At 37.4% G+C, this 24,594-nt stretch overlaps 1 protein-coding gene across 1 annotated transcript in view; it reads left to right on the top strand.

Moving 5' to 3' along the window:
• The window catches only part of COL25A1 (collagen type XXV alpha 1 chain), a 450,625-nt gene that overhangs the window by 327,533 nt on the left and 98,498 nt on the right, over window positions 1-24,594 (top strand). Inside the window, exons 8-10 of the mRNA XM_045880612.2 lie at window positions 12,691-12,750; window positions 14,307-14,414; window positions 16,788-16,823. Of these exons, the coding sequence (XP_045736568.1) occupies window positions 12,691-12,750; window positions 14,307-14,414; window positions 16,788-16,823 (204 nt within the window). The remainder of the gene's footprint in view (window positions 1-12,690; window positions 12,751-14,306; window positions 14,415-16,787; window positions 16,824-24,594) is intronic.

The raw sequence follows: 24,594 nt of genomic DNA, 5'->3' as shown, positions 1-24,594 counted from the left end.
TTCTTTTTTGCTTTTTCAACCAACATCTTATCAATCCCTTTTTTAAAAATCTTTTTTATTTTTCATTTTTAGAGTCATATTCTATCCCTTCATAGTAGTTAAGATTATTTTTGGTATATACATAAGTTGTTCTCTCTTTAAAATTTTGGGATACAGTTTCTTCTAACAGACCAAAATATACCCTAAATCTCTAGTGTATGGCTTTGTCCTAGTCTCCTGCCTGATCACATTCTCTCTTTTTTTTTTTAAATTTCTCTTCTTTCTTTTTTCAACCAACTTCTTATCAATTCCTTTTATAAAATCTCTGATAATTTTCATCTTTACAGTCATATTCCATTCCTTCATCATATTTACCCTTATTTTTGTACATATATAAGCTTTTCTTTCTTTAAAATTTTGGGAGGCACTTTCTTCTAACAGAACAAAATACAACCAAAATCTAGTGTGTGGCACTGATCTATTCACCAGCCTGATCATATCTGATCATACTCTTTTTTTTAATCTTTTTCTTTTCCTTTTTTTTTTTTTCTTTTTTCTTTCTTTCCCTTTCTTTTCCCCCAGTTTCAGGTCTCTTCTGATTTGTTTGACATATATTTTTCTGGGGTCGTTGTTACCCTGTTAGCATTTTGTTCCCTCATTCATCTATTCTCCTCTGGACAAAAGGACAAGACGGAAGAAATCACCTCAAAAAAAGAACAAGAGGCAGTGCCGACTGCCAGGGACCTAATCAGTACGGATATTAGTTAGATGTCGGGACTAGAGTTCAGAATAATGACTATAAAGATACTACCTGGGCTTGAAAAAAACATGGAAGAAACTAGAGAAACCCTTTCTGGAGAAATAAAGGAACTAAAATCTAACCAAGTCAAAATCAAAAAGGCTATTAATGAGGTGCAATCAAAAATGGAGGCTCTGACTGCTAGGATAAATGAGGCAGAAGACAGAATTAGTGATATAGAAGACCAAAATGATGGAAAATAAAGAAGCTGAGAAAAAGACAGATAAACAATTACTGGATCACGAGGGCAGAATTTGAGAGATAAGTGATACCATAAGATGAAACAATATTAGAATAATTGGGATCCCAGAAGAAGAAAAAAGAGAGAGAGGGGCAGAAGGTATATTGGAGCAAATTATAGCAGAGAACTTCCCTAATTTGGGGAAGGAAACAGGCATCAAAATCCAGGAGGCACAGAGAACCCCCCTCAAAATCAATAAAAATAGGTCAACACCCCAACATCTACTATTAAAACTTATGATCCTGAAAGCAGCTCGGGACAAGAAATCTGTAAAGTACAATAGTAGAAACATTAGATTGGCAACAGACCTATCCACAGAGACCTGGCAGGCCAGAAAGGACTGGCATGATATATTCAGAGCACTAAATGAGAAAAATATGCAGCCAAGAATACTATATCCAGCTAGGCTGTCATTGAAACTAGAAGGAGAGAGAAAAAACTTCCAGGACAAACAAAAACTAAAGGAATTTGCAAACACGAAACCAGCCCTACAAGAAATATTGAAAGGGGTCCTCTAAGCAAAGAGAGAACCTAAAAGTAACATAGACCAGAAAGGAACAGAGACAGTATACAGTAACAGTCACCTTAGAGGCAATACAATGGCACTAAATTCATATCTTTCGATAGTTACCCTGAATGTAAATGGGCTAAATGCCCCAATCAAAAGACACAGGCTATCAGATTGGATAAAAAAACAAGACCTATCGATATGCTGTCTGCAAGAGACTCATTTTAGACCCAAAGACACCTCCAGATTGAAAGTGAGGGGGTGGAAAACCATTTACCATGCTAATGGACACCAAAAGAAAGCTGGGATGGCAATCCTTATATCAGAAAAATTAGATTTTAAACCAAAGACTATAATAAGAGACAAGGAAGGACACTGTATCATACCTCAAAGGTCTATCCAACAAGAAGATCTAACAATTGTAAATATCTATGCCCCTAACATGGGAGCAGCCAATTATATAAGCCAATTAATAACAAAAGCAAAGAAACACATTGACAACAATACAATAATAGTAGAGGACTTTAACACCCCCCTCACTGAAATGGACAGATCATCTAAGCAAAAGATCAACAAGGAAATAAAGACTTTAAATGACACACTGGACCAAATGGACTTCACAGATATATTCAGAATATTCCATCCCAAAGCAACAGAATACATATTCTTCTCCAGTGTCCATAGAACATCCTCCAGAATACATCACATCCTAGATCACAAATCAGGTCTCAACCAGTACCAAAAGACTGGAATCATTCCCTGCATATTTTCAGACCACAGTGCTTTGAAACTAGAACTCAATCACAAGAGGAAAGTCGGAAAAAACTCAAATACACAGAGGCTAAAGAGCATCCTACTAAAGAATGAATGGGTCAACCAGGAAATTAAAGAAGAATTAAAAAAATTCATGGAAACAAATGAAAATGAAAACACAACTGTTCAAAATCTTTGGGATGCAGCAAAGGCAGTCCTAAGAGGAAAGTATATAGCAATACAAGCCTTTCTCAAGAAATAAGAAAGGTCTCAAATACACAGCCTAACCCTACAAATAAAAGAGCTGGAGAAAGAACAGCAAATAAAGCCTGAACCTTGCAGGAGAAGAGAAATAATAAAGATCAGAGCAGAAATCAATGAAATAGAAACCAAAAGAACAGTAGAACAGATCAACGAAACTAGGAGCTGGTTTTTTGAAAGAATTAATAAGATTGATAAACCCCTGGCCAGACTTATCAAAAAGAGAAGAGAAATGACCCAAATCAACAAAATCATGAATGAAAGAGGAGAGATCACAACCAACACCAAAGAAATACAAACAATTATACAAACATATTATGAGCAACTCTATGCCAGCAAATTAGATAATCTGGAAGAAATGGATGCATTCCTAGAGATGTATCAACTACCAAAACTGAACCAGGAAGAAATAGAAAACCTGAACAGACAAGGAAATTGAAGCAGTAATCAAAAATCTCCCAACAAACAAGAGCCCAGGGCCAGATGGCTTCCCAGGGGAATTCTACCAAACATTTAAAGAAGAATTAATACCTATTCTTCCTGAAACTGTGCCAAAAAAAAGAAATGGAAAGAAAACTTCCAAACTAGTTTTATGAGGCCAGCATTACCTTGATCCCCAAACCAGACAAAGACCCCATCAAAAAGGAGAATTATAGACCAATATCCCTGATGAACATGGATGCAAAAATTCTCACCAAAATACTAGCCAATAGGATCCAACAGTACATTAAAAGGATTATTCAACACAACCAAGTGGGATTTATTCCTGGGCTGCAAGGTTGGTTCAACATCTGCAAATCAATCAATGTGATATAACACATTAATAAAAGAAAGAACAAGAACCATATGATCCTCTCAATAGATGCAGAAAAATTTGACAAAGTACAGCATCCTTTCTTGATCAAAACTGTTCAGAGTATAGGGATAGAGGGTACATATCTCAATATCATAAAAGCCATTTATGGAAAACCCACAGTGAATATCATTCTCAATGGGGAAAAATTGAGAGCTTTCCCCCTAAGGTCAGGAACACGGCAGGGATGTCCACTATCACCACTGCTATTCAACATAGTAGTAGAAGTCCTAGCCACAGCAATCAGACAACAAAAAGAAATAAAAAACATCTGAATCAGCAAAGAAGAAGTCAAACTCTCACTCTTTGCAGATGATATGATATTTTATGTGGAAAACCCAAAAGACTCCACCCCAAAACTGCTAGAACTCATACAGGAATTCAGTAAAGTGGCAGGATATAAAACCAATGCACAGAAATCGGTGGCATTCCTATACACCAACAAGACAGAAGAAAGAGAAATTAAGGAGTTGATCCCAATTACAATTGCATCGAAAACCATAAGATACCTAGGATTAAATCTAACCAAAGAGGCAAAGAATCTATACTCAGAAAACTATAAAATACTCATGAAAGAAACTGAGGAAGACAGGGGTGCCTGGGTGGCTCAGTCATTAAGTATCTGCCTTTGGCTCAGGTCATGGTCCCAGAGTCCTGGGATCGAACCCCGTATTGGGCCCCTGCTTGGCGGGAAGCTGCTTCTCCCTCTCCCACTCCCCCTGCTTGTGTTCCCTCTCTCACTGTGTCTCTCTCTCTGTCAAATAAATTTAGAAAATCTTTAAAAAAAAAAGAAAAAAATTGAGGAAGACACAAAGAAATGGAAAAATGTTCCATGCTCATGGATTGGAAGAAGAAATATTGTGAAGATGTCAATGCTACCTAGAGCAATCTACACATTTAATGCAATCCCTATCAAAATACCATCCACTTTTTTCAAAGAAATGGAACAAATAATCCTAAAATTTGTATGGAACCAGAAAAGACCCCGCATAGCCAGAGGAATGTTGAAAAAGAAAAGCAAAGCTGGTGGCATCACAATTCCGGACTTTAAGCTCTATTACAAAGCTGTCATCATCAAGACAGTATGGTACTGGCACAAAAACAGACACATCGATCAATGGAATAGAATAGAGAGCCCAGAAATGGACCCTCCACTCTATGGTCAACTAATCTTAGACAAAGCAGGAAAGAATGTCCAATGGCAAAAAGAGAGTCCCTTCAACAAATGGTGTTGGGAAAATTGGACAGCCACATACAGAAGAATGAAACTGGACCATTTCCTTACACCACACACAAAAAGAGACTCAAAATGGTTGAAAGACCTAAATATGAGACAGGAGTCCATCAAAATCCTAAAGGGGAACATAGGCAGCAGCAACCTCTTCGACTTCAGCCACAGCAACTTCTTCCTAGAAACATCGCCAAAGGCAAGGGAAGCAAGGGCAAAAATGAACTATTGGGTCGTCATCAAGATAAAAAGGTTTTGCAGAGCAAAAGAAATAGTCAACAAAACCAAAAGACAACCGACAGAATGGAAGAAGATATTTGCAAATGACATATCAGATAAAGGGCTAGTATCCAAAATCTATAAAGAACTTATCAAACTCAACACCCAAAGAACAAATAATCCAGTCAAGAAATGGGCAGAAGACATGAACGGACATTTTTCCAAAGAAGACATCCAGATGGCCCACGGACACATGAAAAAGTGCTCAACATTGCTCAGCATCAGGGAAATCCAAATCAAAACCTCAATGAGATACCACCTAACACCAGTCAGAATGGCTAAAATTAACAAGTCAGGAAATGACAGATGTTGGCGGGGATGCGGAGAAAGGGGAACCCTCCTACACTGTTGGTGGGAATGCAAGCTGGTGCAGCCACTCTGGAAAACAGTATGGAGGTTCCTCAAAAAGTTGAAAATAGAGCTACCATATGATCCAGCAATTGCACTACTGGGTATTTACCCCAAAGATACAAAAGTAGGGATCCAAAAGGGTATGTGCAGCAGCACATGTTTATAGCAGCAATGTCCACAATAGCCAAACTGTGGAAAGAGCCAAGATGTCCATCGACAGATGAATGGATAAAGAAGATGTGGTGTATATATACAATGGAATATTATGCAGCCATCAAAAGGAATGAGATCTTGCCATTTGCAATGACGTGGATGGAACTGGAGGGTATTATGCTGAGCGAAATAAGTCAAACAGAGAAAGACATGTATCCTATGACCTCACTCATATGAGGAATTCTTAATCTCAGGAAACAAACTGAGGGTGCTGGAGTGGGGGGGGAGGGACGGGGTGGCTGGGTGATAGATACTGGAGAGGGTATGTGCTATGGTGAGCGCTGTGAATTGTGTGAGACTGTTGAATCACAGACCTGTACCTCTGAAACAAATAATACATTATATGTTAAAAAAAAAGAAAAAGACAGTAGGAAGGGAAAAATGAAGGGGGGAAATCAGAAGGGGAGACGAACCATGAGAGACTATGGACTCTGAGAAACAAACTGAGGGTTCTAGGGGGGCAGAGGTTGGGGGGATGGGTTAGCCTGGTGATGGGTATTAAAGAGGGCACATATTGAATGGAGCGCTTGGTGTTATACACAAACAATGAATCAGGAACACTACATCAAAAACTAATGATGTAATGTATGATGATTAACATAACATAATAAAAAAAAATTCTCTAGGTTTTAGGGCATGGGAAAATTTCTGCTACTTCTGTGCCATGCTTAATACAGGGGAATCTTTTGCAAGGCTGCCCATGATCTGCATCTAGACCTGTCACATGGCCATTTTTCTTCAGGGTGTTGTTGCTTCCTGAAAGTGCCTCTGGGAAGCTGGGCTTAGGTTTCCTCTGCTCTTGGGGACCACAGACCTATTTCCTTCCTTCCAGTTTGAGGGAGTGTCTTCCTAGATATTTCTGGTTTCTAGACATGTTGTTAGACAGGTTTTGTTTTCCACCCTGCCTCCTTATACCTCGTCTGAGGCAATAGCAGGTAGCTAACTAAGAACTTGACTGAGGACCAAAGGAATTGGAAAAAATATAAGAAAAAAAGAGTGTGTGTATATATATATATAAATATATATCTCAAAAGAGATCCCAGCCGCATTTGTAATTGCTTGTTTAACATCTGCCTTTCTTGGTTATCCTCTAAGTTCCATGAAGCCTGGGATAAGGCTTTCTAATCTCAATGTCCAAATATTGCCTTGTTCCTAATAGGATGCTATTAAATTCTCCTTGAAAAATGAATGAATATATGGGAAAGAAATTCAGAAACTATGAAGGATTTATGGAAAGTGTAATGATGAAGAGCATAGACTCTAGAGCAGATGGCCAGAGTGTGAATCTTGGCTCCTCTACTTACAGTTAGTTAGGTGAGCAAAACCCTTAACCGTTTCGTGCCTCAAATGCCTCATCTGGCAAATGGTTGTTGTGAGGATTAAAAGAGTTAACATTTATAAAGCTCTTAGAATAATATCTGGCACATAGTATGTATCATGTGAATGCTGATCACTATCATTACCATCATCATCATTATTTATTATCTTTATTGTGAGGAACCTCTAAGGACTGTTCGCTTGATGTTCACTTCAAGAGAGTTGTTCTGATTTGATGATAGCTAAATTTATATAAATAAAACTGACAAAATTTTATTTTTGTGCAGTCTTCCAGACTGCAAGTCTGTTTTATTTTTCTTCCCTGTATCCTGTGTCTACATTTCTCTCGTTGCCTCAGGGCAGAACAATGCTTCTTTAGGACTCTTACCTCTTTTCATGGGCTCTCATTTTCTGTTGGCCTTTCTTAACTGTGTATCTTTAGCAAACACTACAACAACCCATGGAATCCCTTACGAGATCATACATAACTAATGGAGCCTTTTTCAGTGTGTGTAATTTAGAAAGTTTTTCTTATACTTAACACTTGCCAGTGTTGAAGTGTATCTGCCATCTTTCTGCTTATTCACAAATCTTTTGCAGTTTGTCTTTACTTAGCATTTTAGTAGCTATAGTATTTAATGACATTTGTCAATGTAGAGATTGTATTGTTCTCTTTCTCTTCTAAATAATTTTCAAATTCAGATGTATCATTTATATACAAAAAGATAATTCTTGGAGTGGCTGGGATTAACATTTATGATAGAACCCAATAGCTTGGAACTTAGAGTATCTGTAAAAAAAAGAAATTAACTTTTTGAGCCAATATTATATTCAACTCAGAAAGCTAGTTCTTCCCATAATTAATATTTCCATAAGCCAATCTTTTTCCTTCAGTTATAAATTCTGATTTTCATAGGTTCATGGTATTTGGTTGTTCAAAGGATTCCATTAGCTATTTAGCTTCATGTAGTTGATTTTTCTATTCAGACAGAGTATACCATCTACTGCAATATGAAATGATTTAGCAGCAAATTCCTTTCTCTTAATTTTTTTTCTTTCCTTATTTTGCTTTCTAGCAGTTCCTGCTGTTAAACTAAAGTTATTCTTTTACCTAAATATGTTTGCATACTATTACAATGTTTCCCCATCTGGTCTCTCTTAGCTAGAAATTGTTTTATCAACTTCTAGGAATATTCATCTTTATTTATGCTGTACACATACCCACTGTAATTGTTGTGTTGTAATGCATGATATATTTGAGGCCAGCAGAGTCATGATACTATTTCCATTATGGAGAAACTCAGGGATTTTCATTTCTCAGCGTAATATATTTTTTCTTCCAATATGATTTGCTCTTGAGGTTCCTTGTCCACTTTTATAATTAATAGTTTAATTTTTCCTTTATACCTCTACAACCTCAGATATACTCCCCTGTGCATATTAGTGAGCATCCACTGTTGGTGGCATTGGCCACTGTTAGCCTCTAGAGTACCTCTCAGTGCAACAGTGAGTGGAGGAATTCAGTTCATGTATATTTATTTATACAGCACAATTAATTAATGCAATTTTCACTAATGAGTCATTTTGAATCATTGCCTGTATAGAATTTTTTGTGAGGTGAGTTAGCGTTCCTCCTACTTCTACAACCACACTTATTATTTCTCTTTGTAGTTGCTTCTTCCTCTGCTCATCCCTAAATTGAAGTCTTTCCAAGAGTTGTTTTCTAAATCTGCTCTCTCTACAGCCTCTTTATGTGACTTCAGCAGCCCTTAGACTTGTGAACCCCACCTCTCTCCTGACTATTTTATATGCATATCTAACTGCCATGCCTTGGCTGTTCAGAGACACCTCAAATTCAATAGGTCCCTAACTGAATTCGTCATCCATAACCACCTAGCTGCCCCAGAAAACCCATTCTTTTCTAGTGTTTCCTCTACCATCCTCCACTCCTCAGGCTAGAGACCTAGGACCACTCACCGCTCCTCCTTCTCCCTTTTGCTCTCAGCCGGACTACAAGTCCTGTGAATCTCACCTCCTTAATATCACTTGAAACTTTGGATTTGTCCCTTCTCTAGTTCTAGGGCCCAGTCCCTCAACTAGACTATTGTAATATTTTCCTAAATGAGATCTCTGTCTTTAGTTTTCCTCTTGCTGTACTAACTCCCATTCCCTCATTCACATGCTTGGGAATTCTTCCAGGGTTCCTCAAATCTGCCATTAGGTACATTTTATTTACTTTGTAGCCCCTCTCCTTCACCAAAATGGTCACCCCTCCATCTGATTACTGCCTGCTTCTTTTTTTCTATTTCTCCTCTAGATCTTGACCCCTGTGAGCTTGTGGTCATGCTTACCATTCAATCCCCTCGCCTAGTACAGCAAATGCTGCACAGAAGGCACTCAATAAATACTTCTTACATATTGTTGATATTTCTAATATTCAAACTGTAAAGGTAGAAAGAAATTATAAACACATATACTGCATGATGACAAAGTCTGGAATTAGAAGTCATGGATTAAATTCCTGGCTCTAACATTGCCTTATTGAATACTTTTGACAAAACACAAAGTTTTCTCACTATAATGTAATCATCTAACACCATTACTGAGTATACAATAAATAATAGCATCTTGAATTTATGACTTCTAAGTAGTTAGGAGCATGTCTTATGAAATATCTATTTGTTCAGCATTTCTTTGGGGTAGGCTTCCCTCGTTGCTTCTAGAAGGTAATGAAGGGACATAAAACTCCTCCTAAAATGATGTTAAAACACTGGTCTGAGATTGTAACCTACTTTGAGGAATGTCAGGAAGATTCGTGAAGTTGTCTGTGTAGGCCCTCAAGAGGAAAATAGGTTGTGGAAGGTAGTTTTATACTCTCGTACATCCAATTTCTTAAGAATTCAAAATATGGGCGCCTGGGTGGCTCAGTTGGTTCAGCGACTGCCTTCGGCTCAGGTCATGATCCTGGAGTCCCGGGATCGAGCCCCGCATCGGGCTCCCTGCTCGGCAGGGAGTCTGCTTCTCCCTCTGACCCTCCCCCCTCTCATGCTCTCTCTCTCTCTCTCTCTCTCATTCTCTCTCTCAAATAAATAAATAAAATATTTTAAAAAAATTTTTAAAAAAAGAATTCAAAATATTTGGGAGTGAAAATTGTACACATTATTTCAGCATTTCAGCTTATTCCTGGACTCTTTCTCCATGCTTTTCCGGAGACAAATTTTTTTTTTCCCACACCCAGTTGAACCATCTGTGTACCAGGCAAGCTTTCCAAGATGTAAAACCAAGTGAAATATGTCCATTCCATTTATTTAGAAAGGACTATGACTAATGATACTGTGGGAAAAAATGGCATAGTTAATGAAAAAGTACACTCTGTGTGAACAGCCAGGGAAGTCTAACTGTTATGGCCACGTAAAGCCATTACTTAAAGATAAGTATTCGGCACCAGTACTTTTCAAACTTATCCTCCAAAGACCTCCCATGGGAAGGAGAGGGTCAGTTCAGTATCTACCTGTAATCTAGAGGTATCCCCTGTGGCATGAAGTTCTCTACCACCAGCAAATGGTAAAACTTTTTAAAATTTGTACAAATTTTACATTCTACCCCATAATATGACAATGTTTGATTTACATAAAAATTTAAAATTATTTAACGTTTATCAAACTTGAATCTTAAGGAAGATATGCCATATTTATTATTGCCTTTAAATAACCCTTATCTACCCCCCCCCCCTCGCCTTTCCCCTGCCCAACACTGGCATGTACCCTTTAAGCATTGCCTAGGTTTGAAAAGCACAGGGTCCTAGGATATTACAGCCCAGGCCATGGGACTTTTGTTAGAATTTAAGAGAATTCTTCCACATGTCTCTTTCTACTCTGTTACATATAAACTTCTGAAGTCCTTTTGCCTAACTGACTAATAAAATCTTCAAAATGTAGCTCTAAGCACCTAACTGGTAGCATTTTCTACAGTTAAGATGATTGAGGAATATAAAATCAGCTTCCTCAAATAGAGATTTTCTGTTTGATGAAAAGGACCTGTCCAAGGAGAGAATTACCTATCCACTTTCCTCTTTAGATCTCGTTAACACTGGAAACCAAACTAAGAAGTTATAAAACTAATGCTTTTTGTGAGCATTTAGAAAATATGATCAAACAGCAAGCTGGTCGTGCTCAGATAGGAGTACAAGAAGTGACTTATTTATACATTCAAATTTCAAAACATTTGTAAAGCCTACCATGTATGCTATTAAAAGCCTTTTAATTTTAAACTATTTTTGTAAGATAATCCTGTTCAAAGTGACATTATGATTTATTGCCACTAGTCAAGATTCTGATCCCTCATAGACTTCTTGTTTGTATCTGTTTTTGTTCTTTGTTACATAAATATGAGATTTATATATAAAATTCTGACTGTGTAATATAGGGCTAATGAGTCACAGATGGAAAGATGCTGGCACATTACCATCCAATAACATTTTAAGCTCATATTCCATAGTAAAACAAAAGCAAATTGTACACATCTGTTTTCCAACTTGTAGCATTTCTGAATTTGGGTAGCGTCTATGTTTCAAGGACTTTTACTTTGGGAGAAGAAAAAGAAGACACAGGTCACCTCAAAATTACCCAGAAACTTAATAGCCTTATCAGAAAGGATTTGGCAAAACAGATTAAGATTTCCCCTGCTTTGCTTCCTGAGAAGTCCCAGCTCTAAGGAATGAAGCACAAAGGCATTAGGGCTAAAGAGATGTCTTCATACCACAGACATAATTTTATTGGTTCTTTTAAAAAGGAAAATATATCCTGAATAAGGGGGAAATAGGGGAGAAAAACATACCACGATTAATAACATTTAAGAACTAGAAACTTACTGGCCTTCACTAAAAATATCCTCAGAATAGATTTGAGCGGAAGAGGGGAAGGGCAACGAGGAGAGAACGTCTAGGAAGCCTGCAGGCACCTGAGGCCATGTAAGCTGTGGTTGCTGTTGATTTTATTTGTATGATAAACATGTTCTGTGTGAAAAAAGAATTGGAATAAAAGGCTCCAATATCTCATGTTGTTGGAAAAGAAACAGAACAAAGGTGAGAGTTCTCTCTCAGACCTACCCAATTGGTAACGCCTGTGAACACGAGTTAGCACAAGTTAGTGAAGTATGAGTGTCTAAAACATCTCTCCCCCGTTCTCTCTGGTTAAGGAATTCAAAAACCACTTTTCTGCTTCAAGGGGTTGTGTGAACTGTCAAGTTCTTTTGGAAAAGTTACGTGACAGAAGCGATTACTGCAGAGTGTGACCATAAATCCCTCTGACATGAAATACGCATGTTATAAGAGACAGATTTCCATCCACCACCTCTGCAGGAATTCCTGAAACAGGAAAGACCTGAGAATCATCATGTGATTGGAGAGAGAAATTTTGATATGTGGGTGCTAAGACTATCTTTTGTGAGGAGGACTGCATTTATTCTGAGGAATATTTCTGATCAGACTGCAAAATTCTGTTCACCGTTGTCCAAAAAAGAATTAATATATGTTATGTCCTGAATTGTAAACAAAATATCAGTGGAGGGAAATTACAGTGTTGTTTTCGTAACAGTGTCTGCAGTTATCTCCATATTGTGCTAACATTTTGTATGTAAGATTCCAGAACTGTTAAGAGTGTGTGCACAGATCCCAGTGTAACTGCCACAAGGGCAAGTTACAATGAGTTCTCAATCTGGCCTTTCCACTAAAGGAATGTTTTGCTGGGGTGCCTTGTGTGTCTGATTTCCTGTACAGTGTGTCAAACAAGACAAGACTTAGAGCCGGGACAGGGTGGTCTTAGGTACATGCTTGTTTTGTTTGTCTATCAGTGGGATGTCTGTGTGACGTTTTGTGTCGTGTTGTTTTGGTACTGTCCCACGTCCATAGGGTCTACCAGGCTTCCCCACAGTTGCTGCTCTGCACAGTAATCAGATCCTCACCGTCAAGGTTTGTGGTTGACACCCATTGCTGCTCAGTCAGAGCCTGCAATCAGCATAAGAGTGAGCAAGAACAGCTAAATTGGCTTGCCAAGTCCAGTTGCTCCCTTTCACCATATGCACTGAGGTCTTGGATCCTTGGGACCTCACCTACATCAACGAGGCCAAATAGCTATTGAGAGGGGGAGAATCGTGAACATAGAAGAGAGAAGGATATTGAAGTCGAGCAGGGATAATGAAGAGAGGCAGGCATGACCGTCTAGGATGGTGCCACACCTCGATGGTTTGATCTGCATGCATGCCAACACTCTGTGACATTTTTCGGTCAATTAAAGAACCCTCAGGACTCTGGACTTCGGGCATTTATAAAATGGCAGTTGCGTTCATGCCACGTTATGCTGGTTGACAAGTCTGATGGAATTGGAACTGGTGCTTTGTTTCCGGACTTTCTGCTCAGTCTGCAGGGTGCGGGTGATAGGAGCGTTCCTGCTTCTTTCATATGCTGCATTAAAGAGACCTAACGCCCACGGCAAAATGATGGGATACACAAAAGACTCTTCTCTGACTACAAATCTAGTCTCGCCGTCCCATTTTTGGGTTATGTTTCTTACAAGAAGAGAAAGTCTGACGTCAGACACAAGCACCAGTTCCATTTTGTTTAATGATCATTCTAAGTCTAATATGTATATCTTTATTTCTTTCTTGGGGCCTTCTGATGTCTATTCTCCAACTCTCTCACCTCTGAACTTCAACCTTTGACCTCACCTGACTGATCAGATGGTGTTTCCTAAAATCAATCATGGGTTTCTCTCTGCTGATCAGCAGCTCATTAAACGCCGCCTCATTAAGGTAGTGCTTCTTCTTGCTCAAGTCTGATTTCTTCTTAACATTCAGTTATTACTCCATTTACAGTTGCTTTACCATTTATCTCTCATGGGTGGGGGTATTTATTTGGAACTATCCTGGAGCAAAACTATGTCTAGGGAGCTGCATTTGTTTGAAATGTATATGAAAGTACCAAAGTAAAAAGGCATAGAATGCCTAATTTTTTCTTAATTAAAGAAAGACAGCTGAAATTATATCCAGTAATAGATCCAGTTTCTAAGCTCTCTTGCTTTGGTAATTTATCAATTACTACACAGTTTGACAAGAGCTTGTATGTTTAATTTTATAAGTTGTGAAAAAGTAAACACATTTGTCCAACCACAAATGCAGCCATTTTATTAAGATGAATATAACTGATGCAGCATTGTCATGAATCAAGTTATGCAAAAGTTTTATACCAGCTCTGACTATCATGATAACTTACACACTATTTCTAAGAGCTGAGAGTGCTGGTTCCTGAGCTCCTTTGATTTTAATAGCATCTACTCAGCTTGCCCAGCATGAATATTTATTTGCTCCCTGCTGGCAGGCAAATTGCCTACAGGCTTCATGTTTCTGATTGTTCTGGTTCTTTTCATAGTGTAAATGTGGATTAGATAATACAAATTTAAAGTGTTGAAAAGAAGACCTGGGTCTTTATCTTTCATGGTCATCGTTGGTCTGTTCCCTTCTCCATTACAGGGTGACCAAGGACAGGCTGGGCCTCCAGGACCCCCAGGGCCCCCTGGCCCAAGAGGGCCTCCAGGGGACACAGGGAAAGATGGCCCCCGTGGAATGCCAGGAGTGCCCGTGAGTTGCATTTTGGATCCATTCGTTTTAAGGGCTGAGAACTGGGATGGAGTAGGGTAAGGAGGGGCCTTAGGGTTAGGGGGTTACAGGAAGTGGGGTGATAGAAAGTCCCAAGCAGAAAGGGCACTGCCAGCAGGATTCTGCTTTACCATTCAATCTCTGGGGAACCCACATGAAACACAAAGAGAGACCCGGAAAAGGCAACTAAACTGGTTTTCAGGTAAGCCTCAAGAAGTCCATGATTGAGCATGCCTGATCTCACTTGTGTCCTGACTACCTTGGAATACATCAGTGCCTTTGGCTTAAATGATGGGAGAATAGCTTGAAAATCTAGGTGAGAGATTGGCAACATTCTCCAAAGGATCAGTCAGTGGCAGACAATAAAGTCCCATATGAATTATGGAAAGCAAAGGAGGTAAATCTTTTCAACGTTTACTCTCTTATAAATAAATTGACCAAAAAAGAAAAAAAAAGAAAAAAGTGCTAATAAAATAGTAACATTAATGGTTAAAACATCAATAGGTCTGGTTTGAATATCATTTGTCCTTTATATGTGAAGTTTATTAATAGAAATGATTTTAAAGCAATCTCAATACTTAGATCTAAGTACTTAGTCACTAAGATTGATCAAGTGTCAATAATACAGTAGTTACATGGTTTGATTTGGTTGAGACAACCCAGCAATTGAAAGAAATATATGGAAAAGATAAAAAAATTTTACACTTATATTATGGCCTTAGGACTTGAAATTCAAATTTATTGCTGAATTAATTTATTTATCTATTGCCTTTTTTTAATCTATTTCTTTGACTTAAATTATTTTCATGAATGTTTTCATAGTACAAAATAATGAAAATAGTTATCCACAAAGTAGAAAGTTTTTAAAACTAAAGAACCAAAAAGAAAAAAAAATCAGCCATAGTCATTAATGTTTTGGTGTATTTCATTTTTATATTCATATATTTACATATTTTTTTCAAAGAGTGAATCTCTTTGTAAGAATATAGGGTACTTTATGGCTTTTCTGAGACAATCTCTTAGAAGTCCCATTTCCCTTTCTGAAAGTGGCTGTAAATTTGTCATTTGAAGTGAGGGATTGACTCCCAACCTATGATTGGTTGGTTGTTAGGACGGCTTTCACTGAACCATCAAAGGTAGTGGTTTCATCTTGAAACTGTCTTCAAAGGTCTGATATTTTCCTGGGATGATATTGCAAATGATAGAGACAGCACACCTTTAGGGATATTTAAAAGCTCCCCAAATGATTGCTGGTTGCCAAGAAAGATACAATGAGTGTTTCTTCAACTAAGAAGAGCAGTTAAAACCATTTTGGTGGTACAAAATTAGTCAGATCATTGGGTATTGTATACTCTACAGAAAATTCAAAGTATAGATTACTTTCAAGAAATAAGATAAAGGTAAGGTATGACAACCTGTAAATATTGAAAAATTATGTTATCCTCTAAATGAATATAGTTTATTCATCTGAGTAAGAAATGGAGCTTTTACATGGAAGTATGAACAGGGTTTTTTTTTTTTTAATTCCACAGAGAAATTAAACTGTGTTTATAGTCTCACAGTTAATTTTTATGTACCATCATAACCACTAGAAAAAGGTTTTATAAAAACAAACTGAGAAATACTTATTTTTAAAGTCCAACAATTTCTATAGCTATCAACATTACACGATGGTCTTTCCAAAAGCTATCTGTTGCCAATATAATAATATAACAATAAAACATAATAAGGAATTTTATATGAATCTGAGTATTAGAAAACTATGATAGTGGTATGATACAGCACAAAATTCTATGTATTTTAACATATGCTATTATTTTTAATAAAACATGTTATTTCAGCCATCATTAATCCAGGGAAACCAAAATTCAAAATCAATCTGCTCATTTTATTATTTAATTCCTGTACTAAGAGCAGGTTGTCTCTCTGTCCTGTATATGGAAGTTCTGAGTTCTCATAAAGAGGCCCAGGTCATCATCTTTATGTCATCATGAACAGAACATAATAAATGAGATGTTACTAGAATTACAATTAAATATTTTTCTAGGACCATTTATTGACTTACAATATAATCACCCCTACTAGTTTTATTTAGAATACATTCTTGGCATGATTCTTAAATCTCTGCTGTGATCTAGACTCATTTTATTAAATCCTAAAATGTTTATAAAATGCATTTGAAGAAAGAACTTGGCTCTCTTTTTATTACATTGTGTTTGCATTTCTCTACTTAGCCTGAAAAGTATATTTGACATTCATACACCCCGGTGGGTATTGTGAAAGAGAAAAAAAAAGATTGAAATTGCTTTTTAATGTTTATGGCATTAATAAAAATTATCACTATTCTTTTTTAAGGGTGAACCAGGGAAACCAGGAGAACAAGGCTTGATGGCAAGTATCTCAATTTTTTTTCTATACTAAAAATAATGGAAGTCTAAGTTATTTAAAACTGTGGTCTAGATTGTGGATAAGGAAAAAGTGAGAGATTTCAGATGGGAGGAATGAGAAACAGTGAGGAAGGTCAAAGGATGGAATTTGCTTTATTCAGCTGCTGTAAGGAAGATTAAATTCAGGGATATGTGTATTAGCTTAAATAGGAATGAGTTTCGAAGGAATGAGTTTTCAGTTTTCAAAAGTCACATTCAGAGGAATATGACTAACTGTGAATTAATATAGTGAGGCTTCCACAGGGATTCAAGGAGTTTTTGTTGTTGAAGGGTTCCCCCAGAAAGAAACAGTTGTGCCTTCTTGATCCCTGTCATTAAAAAACATCATGAAATGATTCCACATGGACTTGCCCATAGACATTCATGTCCCATTCCTCGTGATTTGTTTATCCTTTGACAGTGAAAGAGAAGTTGGGGCAGCTTGCTGAGCCTTGAAGAGTAGAATTCCTTCAACCTACCTCTTCCTGTCTCTTCCTCCCTATCTCTGGAGCCGTGTTCTGGGGAACACGGGTTGACCTTCTAATAACCCAGATTCCAGAAGACAGCTAAGTCTCACACTTGTCCTGGATGCAGTGATCACAATGAACTTGATTGTGTGCCTTATACACAATGTGCAGCTTGCTACTTACAGGTGTTTCGGGTCTAACATGTATTTTTAAAAAATTAGTTAGCAAGGCCCTAACCCACAAGAATATGGCAGTTGGTCAGGAATTAAAACAAATGTGTGAATGGGTTAAAGGTTAAAGGCTTCTCCCTGAACAGGATGCCTTCAAGGGCCCTCCTGGGGAAAAACTCACCAAGCTGTAGTCCTAGCTGTGGTGGAGCTGGCTTTGAGACATCACTGGTGAAAGGAAAGCACCCTGAAATGGAGTCTGACCCCCCCCCACACACACACCTGGAAATTCTTTGTTCCCGACCTATGATATCAAGATAAGAGAATTGATTCAGATGACTTGAAGGTACTATAATGGATTCTTTTTTAGAAAAATAAAATGAAAGAAAAACAACAAAAAAGATAATATGTGAAAATTAAACAAAACATATGTCGTCAGCGGTAACTTTGGGTACAAGCGCAGTATTAGTTCTCAGAGTTACAGGGTCACAGGGGGTGAGGGATTCTTAGAAAACTGCAATATAAATTTTGAAACTGCCTTAAGCAACTGAATGCAGCTGTAATTTCTATCCTGCATGATGGTCAAAACATATTTCTCTCAAACATTCTTACATGGAAGGCTACTTGGGATTCTCAGGAGCCCATGTTTGTCCCCAGGTATGCACATTCTCCTCAGATTTTTATCATTGCCATTGGCTTTCTACCTTGATGCCCAATGCAGCATCCTAATATACGAAATTCTAAAATAAAGCAGATTTTTTAAAAAAATTAAAATCGGATCTTCCTTAGAGTCATACATATACTCTAGAATACACTATGTGAATCACAATTTAATGTCATTTCTCTACAATTCCCAGCTTAATGTCATTAAATGTAAATGTTCCACTGGTCCTAAATGAATTATGTTATCTTAGTTTGCTTTGATTTCCCATTTCAGATAGCAACTTTTCAGGTGAAGATGATCCCAGATGTTTGTTTTTTATAAACTTTTCCTTCTCTTTAAACTCTTCTAATTTAGTTCAGATTCTCATTTTAGAATGCAGCTAGGAAACTTAGTTGAAATCACATATGTTCAAAGGATATGTAATGATCTTCTAAAGTGCTGTACTGTTTTTAAAGATACAAAACTCTTTTTTTAAAGAAAACTTCCATAATATATATAAAGAAATATAAACAAATCACAAGTATACATCTCAGTGACTTTTCACAGTGAGCATAACTATGTAACCACAAACCAGAGCAAGAAATACAATATTAGCATATGCCAGAAGCCCCCCTTTTTCCTCGTCACCATCCGCCTCTTCCCAAATTTCACCACCATTCTGACTTCTGCCACCATAAATTAATTCTGCCTGCATTTGAATTTTATATTAGTAGAATCATACAGTCTGTATGCTTTTGTGTCTGGCTTCTTTTGTTCAGCATTATATTTGTGAGATCATCCACCTCTGTTTTAATAGCCTTCACAGCTGCTTAAAAAAATTAGGAGGAAGAACCTTACTTCCTTGACTAACCCGTTAAAACTACATCACTCAAATAGCAGTAAATGAATGAATAGTCTGTCTGACCTTGGGCAAGTCACTTAACCTCTCAATTTCTCATCTATAAAGAAAGGATAATAATACCCTCTCTGCCTCCCTTATAAGGTTGCCAAAGACAAATGCAATAAATTAGGGGAAGGCACTTTAAAATACATAACGAAGAACTATATGAGTGTGTTATTATTATTATCACTCAGTTGTTCCCCCTAGAGTAAATTACAGGTGAACACGGATTTATATAGCAGATGTATTCCTGTAAAGTTCTATATGAATCAGATTTTCATAAATCAACATATCTTAAATGTTCTGGGGAATTTTGCTATTTAAAGCAATTCCATTCAGAGTCTTTTTGTAAAGCAATATAATCCTCTAATTCCTCTTCCCAGCAAACTGAATTTTTATATCTTATATTTGCTTAAAATGAAATATTTCTATGGTTTAAAAAACTATCATTCTCAAAAAACCACTAGTTATATTTGTTAATTCAAATAGCACCTATATATTTTAACCCATCTCAAAGAAAGAAGAGGATCCTGGAAAAATAATAGCAGTTTTCATGGGAGAAAAATTTCACTGGAAATTTTTTTTTCTTTTAAGTAGTGTGTGTGTGTGTGTGTGTGTGTGTTTGCATGCTCATGTGTGTTTTGACTCAAAGTCTGGTAGGGAGAAAAGTGCATTGCATCAGTAGTTCTGGCCTCAAAACTGCTTAGGAGTGTATGACTATAGTCTGTGATCTTTTTTACTGATCTATAACATATAGGCAGTAATTCCTAATTCATCTATCTCACTGGGTTATGGTGTGAAGCAAATGAAATAATAATAACATGAAAATGCTTTATGAACTAAGAGAGTTCCATAAACAAGAAATATTGCTCATGAGATGAATCCCTGCTGACATAACTTAGCACACAGAAAGAATGTAAGAGCTAAGAACAGTGTGATTATAGCTATCAGTTAAATTGCAATGTATCAACTACTGTGATTGATAGTGCAACTTATTCCTTTGGTCGTATTTGCTGTTGTCATTTTTTTTTTTTTTGGCCTTCTCTGATCATCTTACATTATCAATTTTTCATAACAATCCTCTTCTCATCCACCAGTGAAAACAAGGAAAGATAATAAAAAGCATGGCTCTCATCTTTTCCACAGTATGCAAAACTCACTACATTTATTGCTTTGTATTGTGGAGGAGTGTTTGCTTATAAAAGGGTCTTGAGGGGCACTGGAGAATTTTTTAAAATGTAAATTGTTTCTGATGATGACATGAAAAAACCTGGGAACATTCTAAAATTAGCTCTTACAAAACTGTTTATGAGTGTGTCAGGTGGGGAATTAGTTTTCATAATCCAGGATATATATTTTATATTGCAAAAACAATCATCTGAAGATTAACAGCATCTCTGATAGAATAAAAAAGAAGGCCTGCAGCTCAAGCAGTTCCACATTTATTTAATCCTGCTGTGCATCTATTCTGTAAACATGACCTTTGGGTTTTCTGAGAAGCTCAGGATGAGATTTTAAAAGATGGAATCTCAAGCTAAAATAAATTGGACTCCATTTAAATAAGAAGAGAGCGGCTCTTAGCTCTGTTCTTGGGTCTAATGTTCTTGGGTTTAATGTAAACTAGACCCAAGAATCAAAGGAAGGACAGACCACAATTGGAAGTGCTAAAGTTCTGAACCCTAGTGTAAGTGATCTTTATTTTTCAAGTTCTTCAGAGGTTTAAATAGTTGTTCAAATACCATTTTTGAAGTTAGCTTTTCTTTTGATATTCTTACTATTTCTTTTGTTGGCAAATACAGGAGTTCTCAAAAGCATAAAAGATAGATGTTTTATAAATATCTTATTAATATGCCAATTCATCCCAATTTCCTGGAAATTATTCTGTGGCCCAAAGTGTCTACATCCAAGACTTTATAGACCAAGTCACTTTCTCTACTCTGAAACCCTATCTTCATCCCTCATTCTCCTCCCAAATATATGCAAACTCCATAGCATATCCATTCATCATCTCTTTCTGAATTATAAGAGTATTTCAAATGTCATTCATTGGGCCCTGGTGGTGTCAGAGATTTTTTTTTTCAAAACTCAGAAAAACTTTTGCTGTTATTGTTCCTTACAGTGAAATTTGGACTTATGTATGAACATGTTATAGATATTTTCAGTTTATTTTAATTTTGCCTGCAAACACATTTAATACATTAGGGTCAAGTGAATGTAATGCATTTATGTTAGCTAATAACGTAAGCATAAATAATTACTTCTGCTTTATTTTTTTTAAAAGATTTTATTTATTTATTTGAGAGAGAGAGAACGAGAGACAGAGAGCAGGAGAGGGAGGAGGGTCAGGGGGAGGAGAAGCAGACTCCCCGCCGAGCAGGGAGCCCGATGTGGGACTCGATCCCGGGACTCCAGGATCATGACCTGAGCCGAAGGCAGACGCTTAACCATCTGAGCCACCCAGGCGCCCACTTCTGCTTTATTTAAAATAAAATTGAAATAAGCAAATTGTGAAGGTTCACTTTAAATATATTTAGTTATAATGTATTGCTCTCCCACATCTAAAAATCATTTTACTCAATTGTACTTTTTCTGCCAACTATCTTGGTCAGCAGAATGGCAGACAAGGGAGACAACAGTAGGCTTCTCTTTGTGATTTTAATCTAGCGAAGAAAGCAACACCCCAAACCTTCAAATCACAAATAACAAAAATGACCAAAATCATCATAGGATATTTAGCTATTAGACTAGATTTTAACAATGGAATCTTGTTGAGTAAAACTGTGTTTACTTCAGTTGTGTACATTGCCTGCTGGGATGCCTTAGCAACCATTCTAATGCTTTATTATCCTCACCTAATCTGATTGTCCATGAAGTACAAGTAAAGGCCACAAAAACAGAGTTCTTCCCATCTCCTTGGTGCTTTTGTCCAGAGCCTGTAATGTTTGGTTTTCCAAATGGACCAAGAGAGTAGATAAGTAATGCCTCCTTTTGGTGCAGTCCCACTGCCCTGTCTAGTTGCCCAACTCAGAGGAACTCACTTTGGATTCCTGTCTGCATGGACTTCTAGTGTTGAAAGGTCACCTTGGTGTGGTAGGAGAGCGTGACATTTGACTTTTCTTTAAAGCTGGCTCAGTGTCTTAGAGACAAAGAGTTGACCTTGAAGGGAGCATTTGCATTAGTGGTTTAAGAGCACTGGGTGTTACACGCAAACGATGAACGCTACATCAAAAACTAATGATGTAATGTGTGGTGATTAACATAACATAATAAAATTAAAAAATGCATGGAGCACTGGGTGTTACACGCAAACGATGAATCGTGGAACGCTACATCAAAAACTAATGATGTAATGTATGGGGATTAACATAACATTAAAAAAGAGTACAATCAAGTAACAGAAGTATGAAAAGATAGTCTACAAGGCTGAATAGATTACTGTATGTATTCTTCTCTATCTCATTTTGTCTTTCGTAACAACCTCTAGGATGTGCATCAGCTCTATTTTTAACTGTCTTACTCTGGTTCCAGTTAAAGGTCTAGAAAGCTATAGCAGACAAATTTAATATCTAGGTTTTAGATTCTTCATCTATAACAGTGGTGAAATTCAATGATATCTAAGTCCCCTTCCAGATCTAAAGTCCTTTCATTCTATTCTGTTTTCCTTGTAAACGCACAGGCACACATTACATAGCCATTTATCCATGTTATATATGCACACCTACACATTCTGTAAATAATGAGGTACAAAAAACAACAGTGGAAAAAGGCCTTAAAAATTGTCTCCTTCAAATGTATCATCAACCTCTCTAGTTATCATTTCTTTTAACTGTAGGATCCAACGTACTGTAGAGCTAAACTGAGGCAAAATAAATCACTCTTGTATGAGGATATCAATGACATTGAAATCTCTTTACCAAATTCTCATATCTCATTATTAGATTAAGAGGAAGCTTCTCAAAATAAAGTTGTGTCCGTATAAGTCCTGTGCCTTACATCTGCAGATTAAGGGCAAACGTGCACATTTTAGGGCAAGAATATAAATGGATGCCCTCATACAATGTGTTGAAATATTTAAAAGGTATTAACCAAACTAATAAAGTGACAGGTAAAATATGCTCTGTCCTATGACCTTCACAGGAATGTTCTCATAGTGACTTGGAAAGTTGAAATGCAAAATTATTACACTCCTTGGAGATCCACGCCAGAGTGTGGCAGCATGCAGAGAGCTATAACCCAGTCCCAGCCCCTGGCCCTGGCCTGTTCCCTTTCTTTCCCACACCTACCTCATCCCTCAACTTTATGAGACTAGAGCTGTCACCTGTAGACATTCTGGAATGTTCAAAGATCAAACTATGTCCGCACACCTCGAAATACCCACCTCTTTGCCTCCTCTACCAGTTCACTTGTGCACACCAGTGGTGTGGTTCACTTTTGGAAAAACCGACCTGAGGTAGAGGCAACTCAGAGTCATTGAAATGAGCTCCAGTCATTGGGGCAGAGAATTCCAGGGTCCCTATTGCCCAAAGCAGAGTCTGAGGTCAGGGGGTGGGCTGCCCATGAGGAGTACATGGGTTTAGAGCATGGGCCCAAAAGCAAGAGCCCTCTGGCCCAGGGCTAAGGGCAGAACAGAGTCCACGTGTCTGAGTGGATTCTTTAAAGATTAGACTTCCGCTTTCTTCACGTTCTTTGAGAAAACTTCATGCACACTCACATATTCACACCCCTTCACACTAAGCTAAGTTAGAAGCTGTCTTCTCTCCTCCACAGCATTTATCATGTCATACAATAATTGTGCTTGGTACTTATTGTACAACTGAATGACTGGATTATATAAATTATATAGATTTATAAATTATATAAATCAGTGAATCAATAAATCAGGTATTAATACAAAGGAATCAGCTTTATATTTTTCTCCCAACAGGAGTCATTGCACACCAGGAGTGGGAGTAGGCAGGATAAATCCAACAGGATTACTATAAAACTGCTTTTTCTCCTGCATCTTCTTAAATTCATTTATGTATTATAGATTATTTGGAGTATATGTGTGTTCATGAATATGTGTGGTGTAACTAAAAAAAATAATTTTCATGAGGATAGTTGAAAAGTAACTATCTATTTCTAGTCACACTACGTGGCTATTTTTAAAGCAGAGTGTAAAAGATTTAGAAGAATTTTTTTTTTAAAGATTTTATTTATTTGACACACAGAGAGAGCACAGCAGGGGAAGCAGCAGGCAGAGGGAGAGGGAGAAGCAGGCTCCTGGTTGAGCAGGGAGGCCGATGCGGGACTTGATCCCAGGACCCTGGGATCATGACCTGAGCCGAAGGCAGATGCTTAGCCAACTGAGCCACCAAGGCACCCCGATTTAGAGGAAATTTTAGGAATCATCTAGTTTATCACTTCACAGATAAAGAAACAGCATCAGAGTGGTTAAATGACTTGACCAAGGTCACAAAGCAGTCAGTGGCAGAACTAGGCTGGAATTCAGTTCACCTGATTGAAGTTTTATGTGTTGTACAAAGTCTAGATTTGCATTTTGTAATACAGTAGCCACT

Source organism: Mirounga angustirostris, unplaced genomic scaffold (assembly GCF_029215605.1).
Source record: "Mirounga angustirostris isolate CCGP_5_RB_7025 unplaced genomic scaffold, mMirAng1.0.hap1 SCAF_2, whole genome shotgun sequence".
In the NCBI taxonomy this organism is placed as follows: domain Eukaryota; kingdom Metazoa; phylum Chordata; class Mammalia; order Carnivora; family Phocidae; genus Mirounga; species Mirounga angustirostris.
This window is presented reverse-complemented; position numbering and strand designations above follow the sequence as displayed.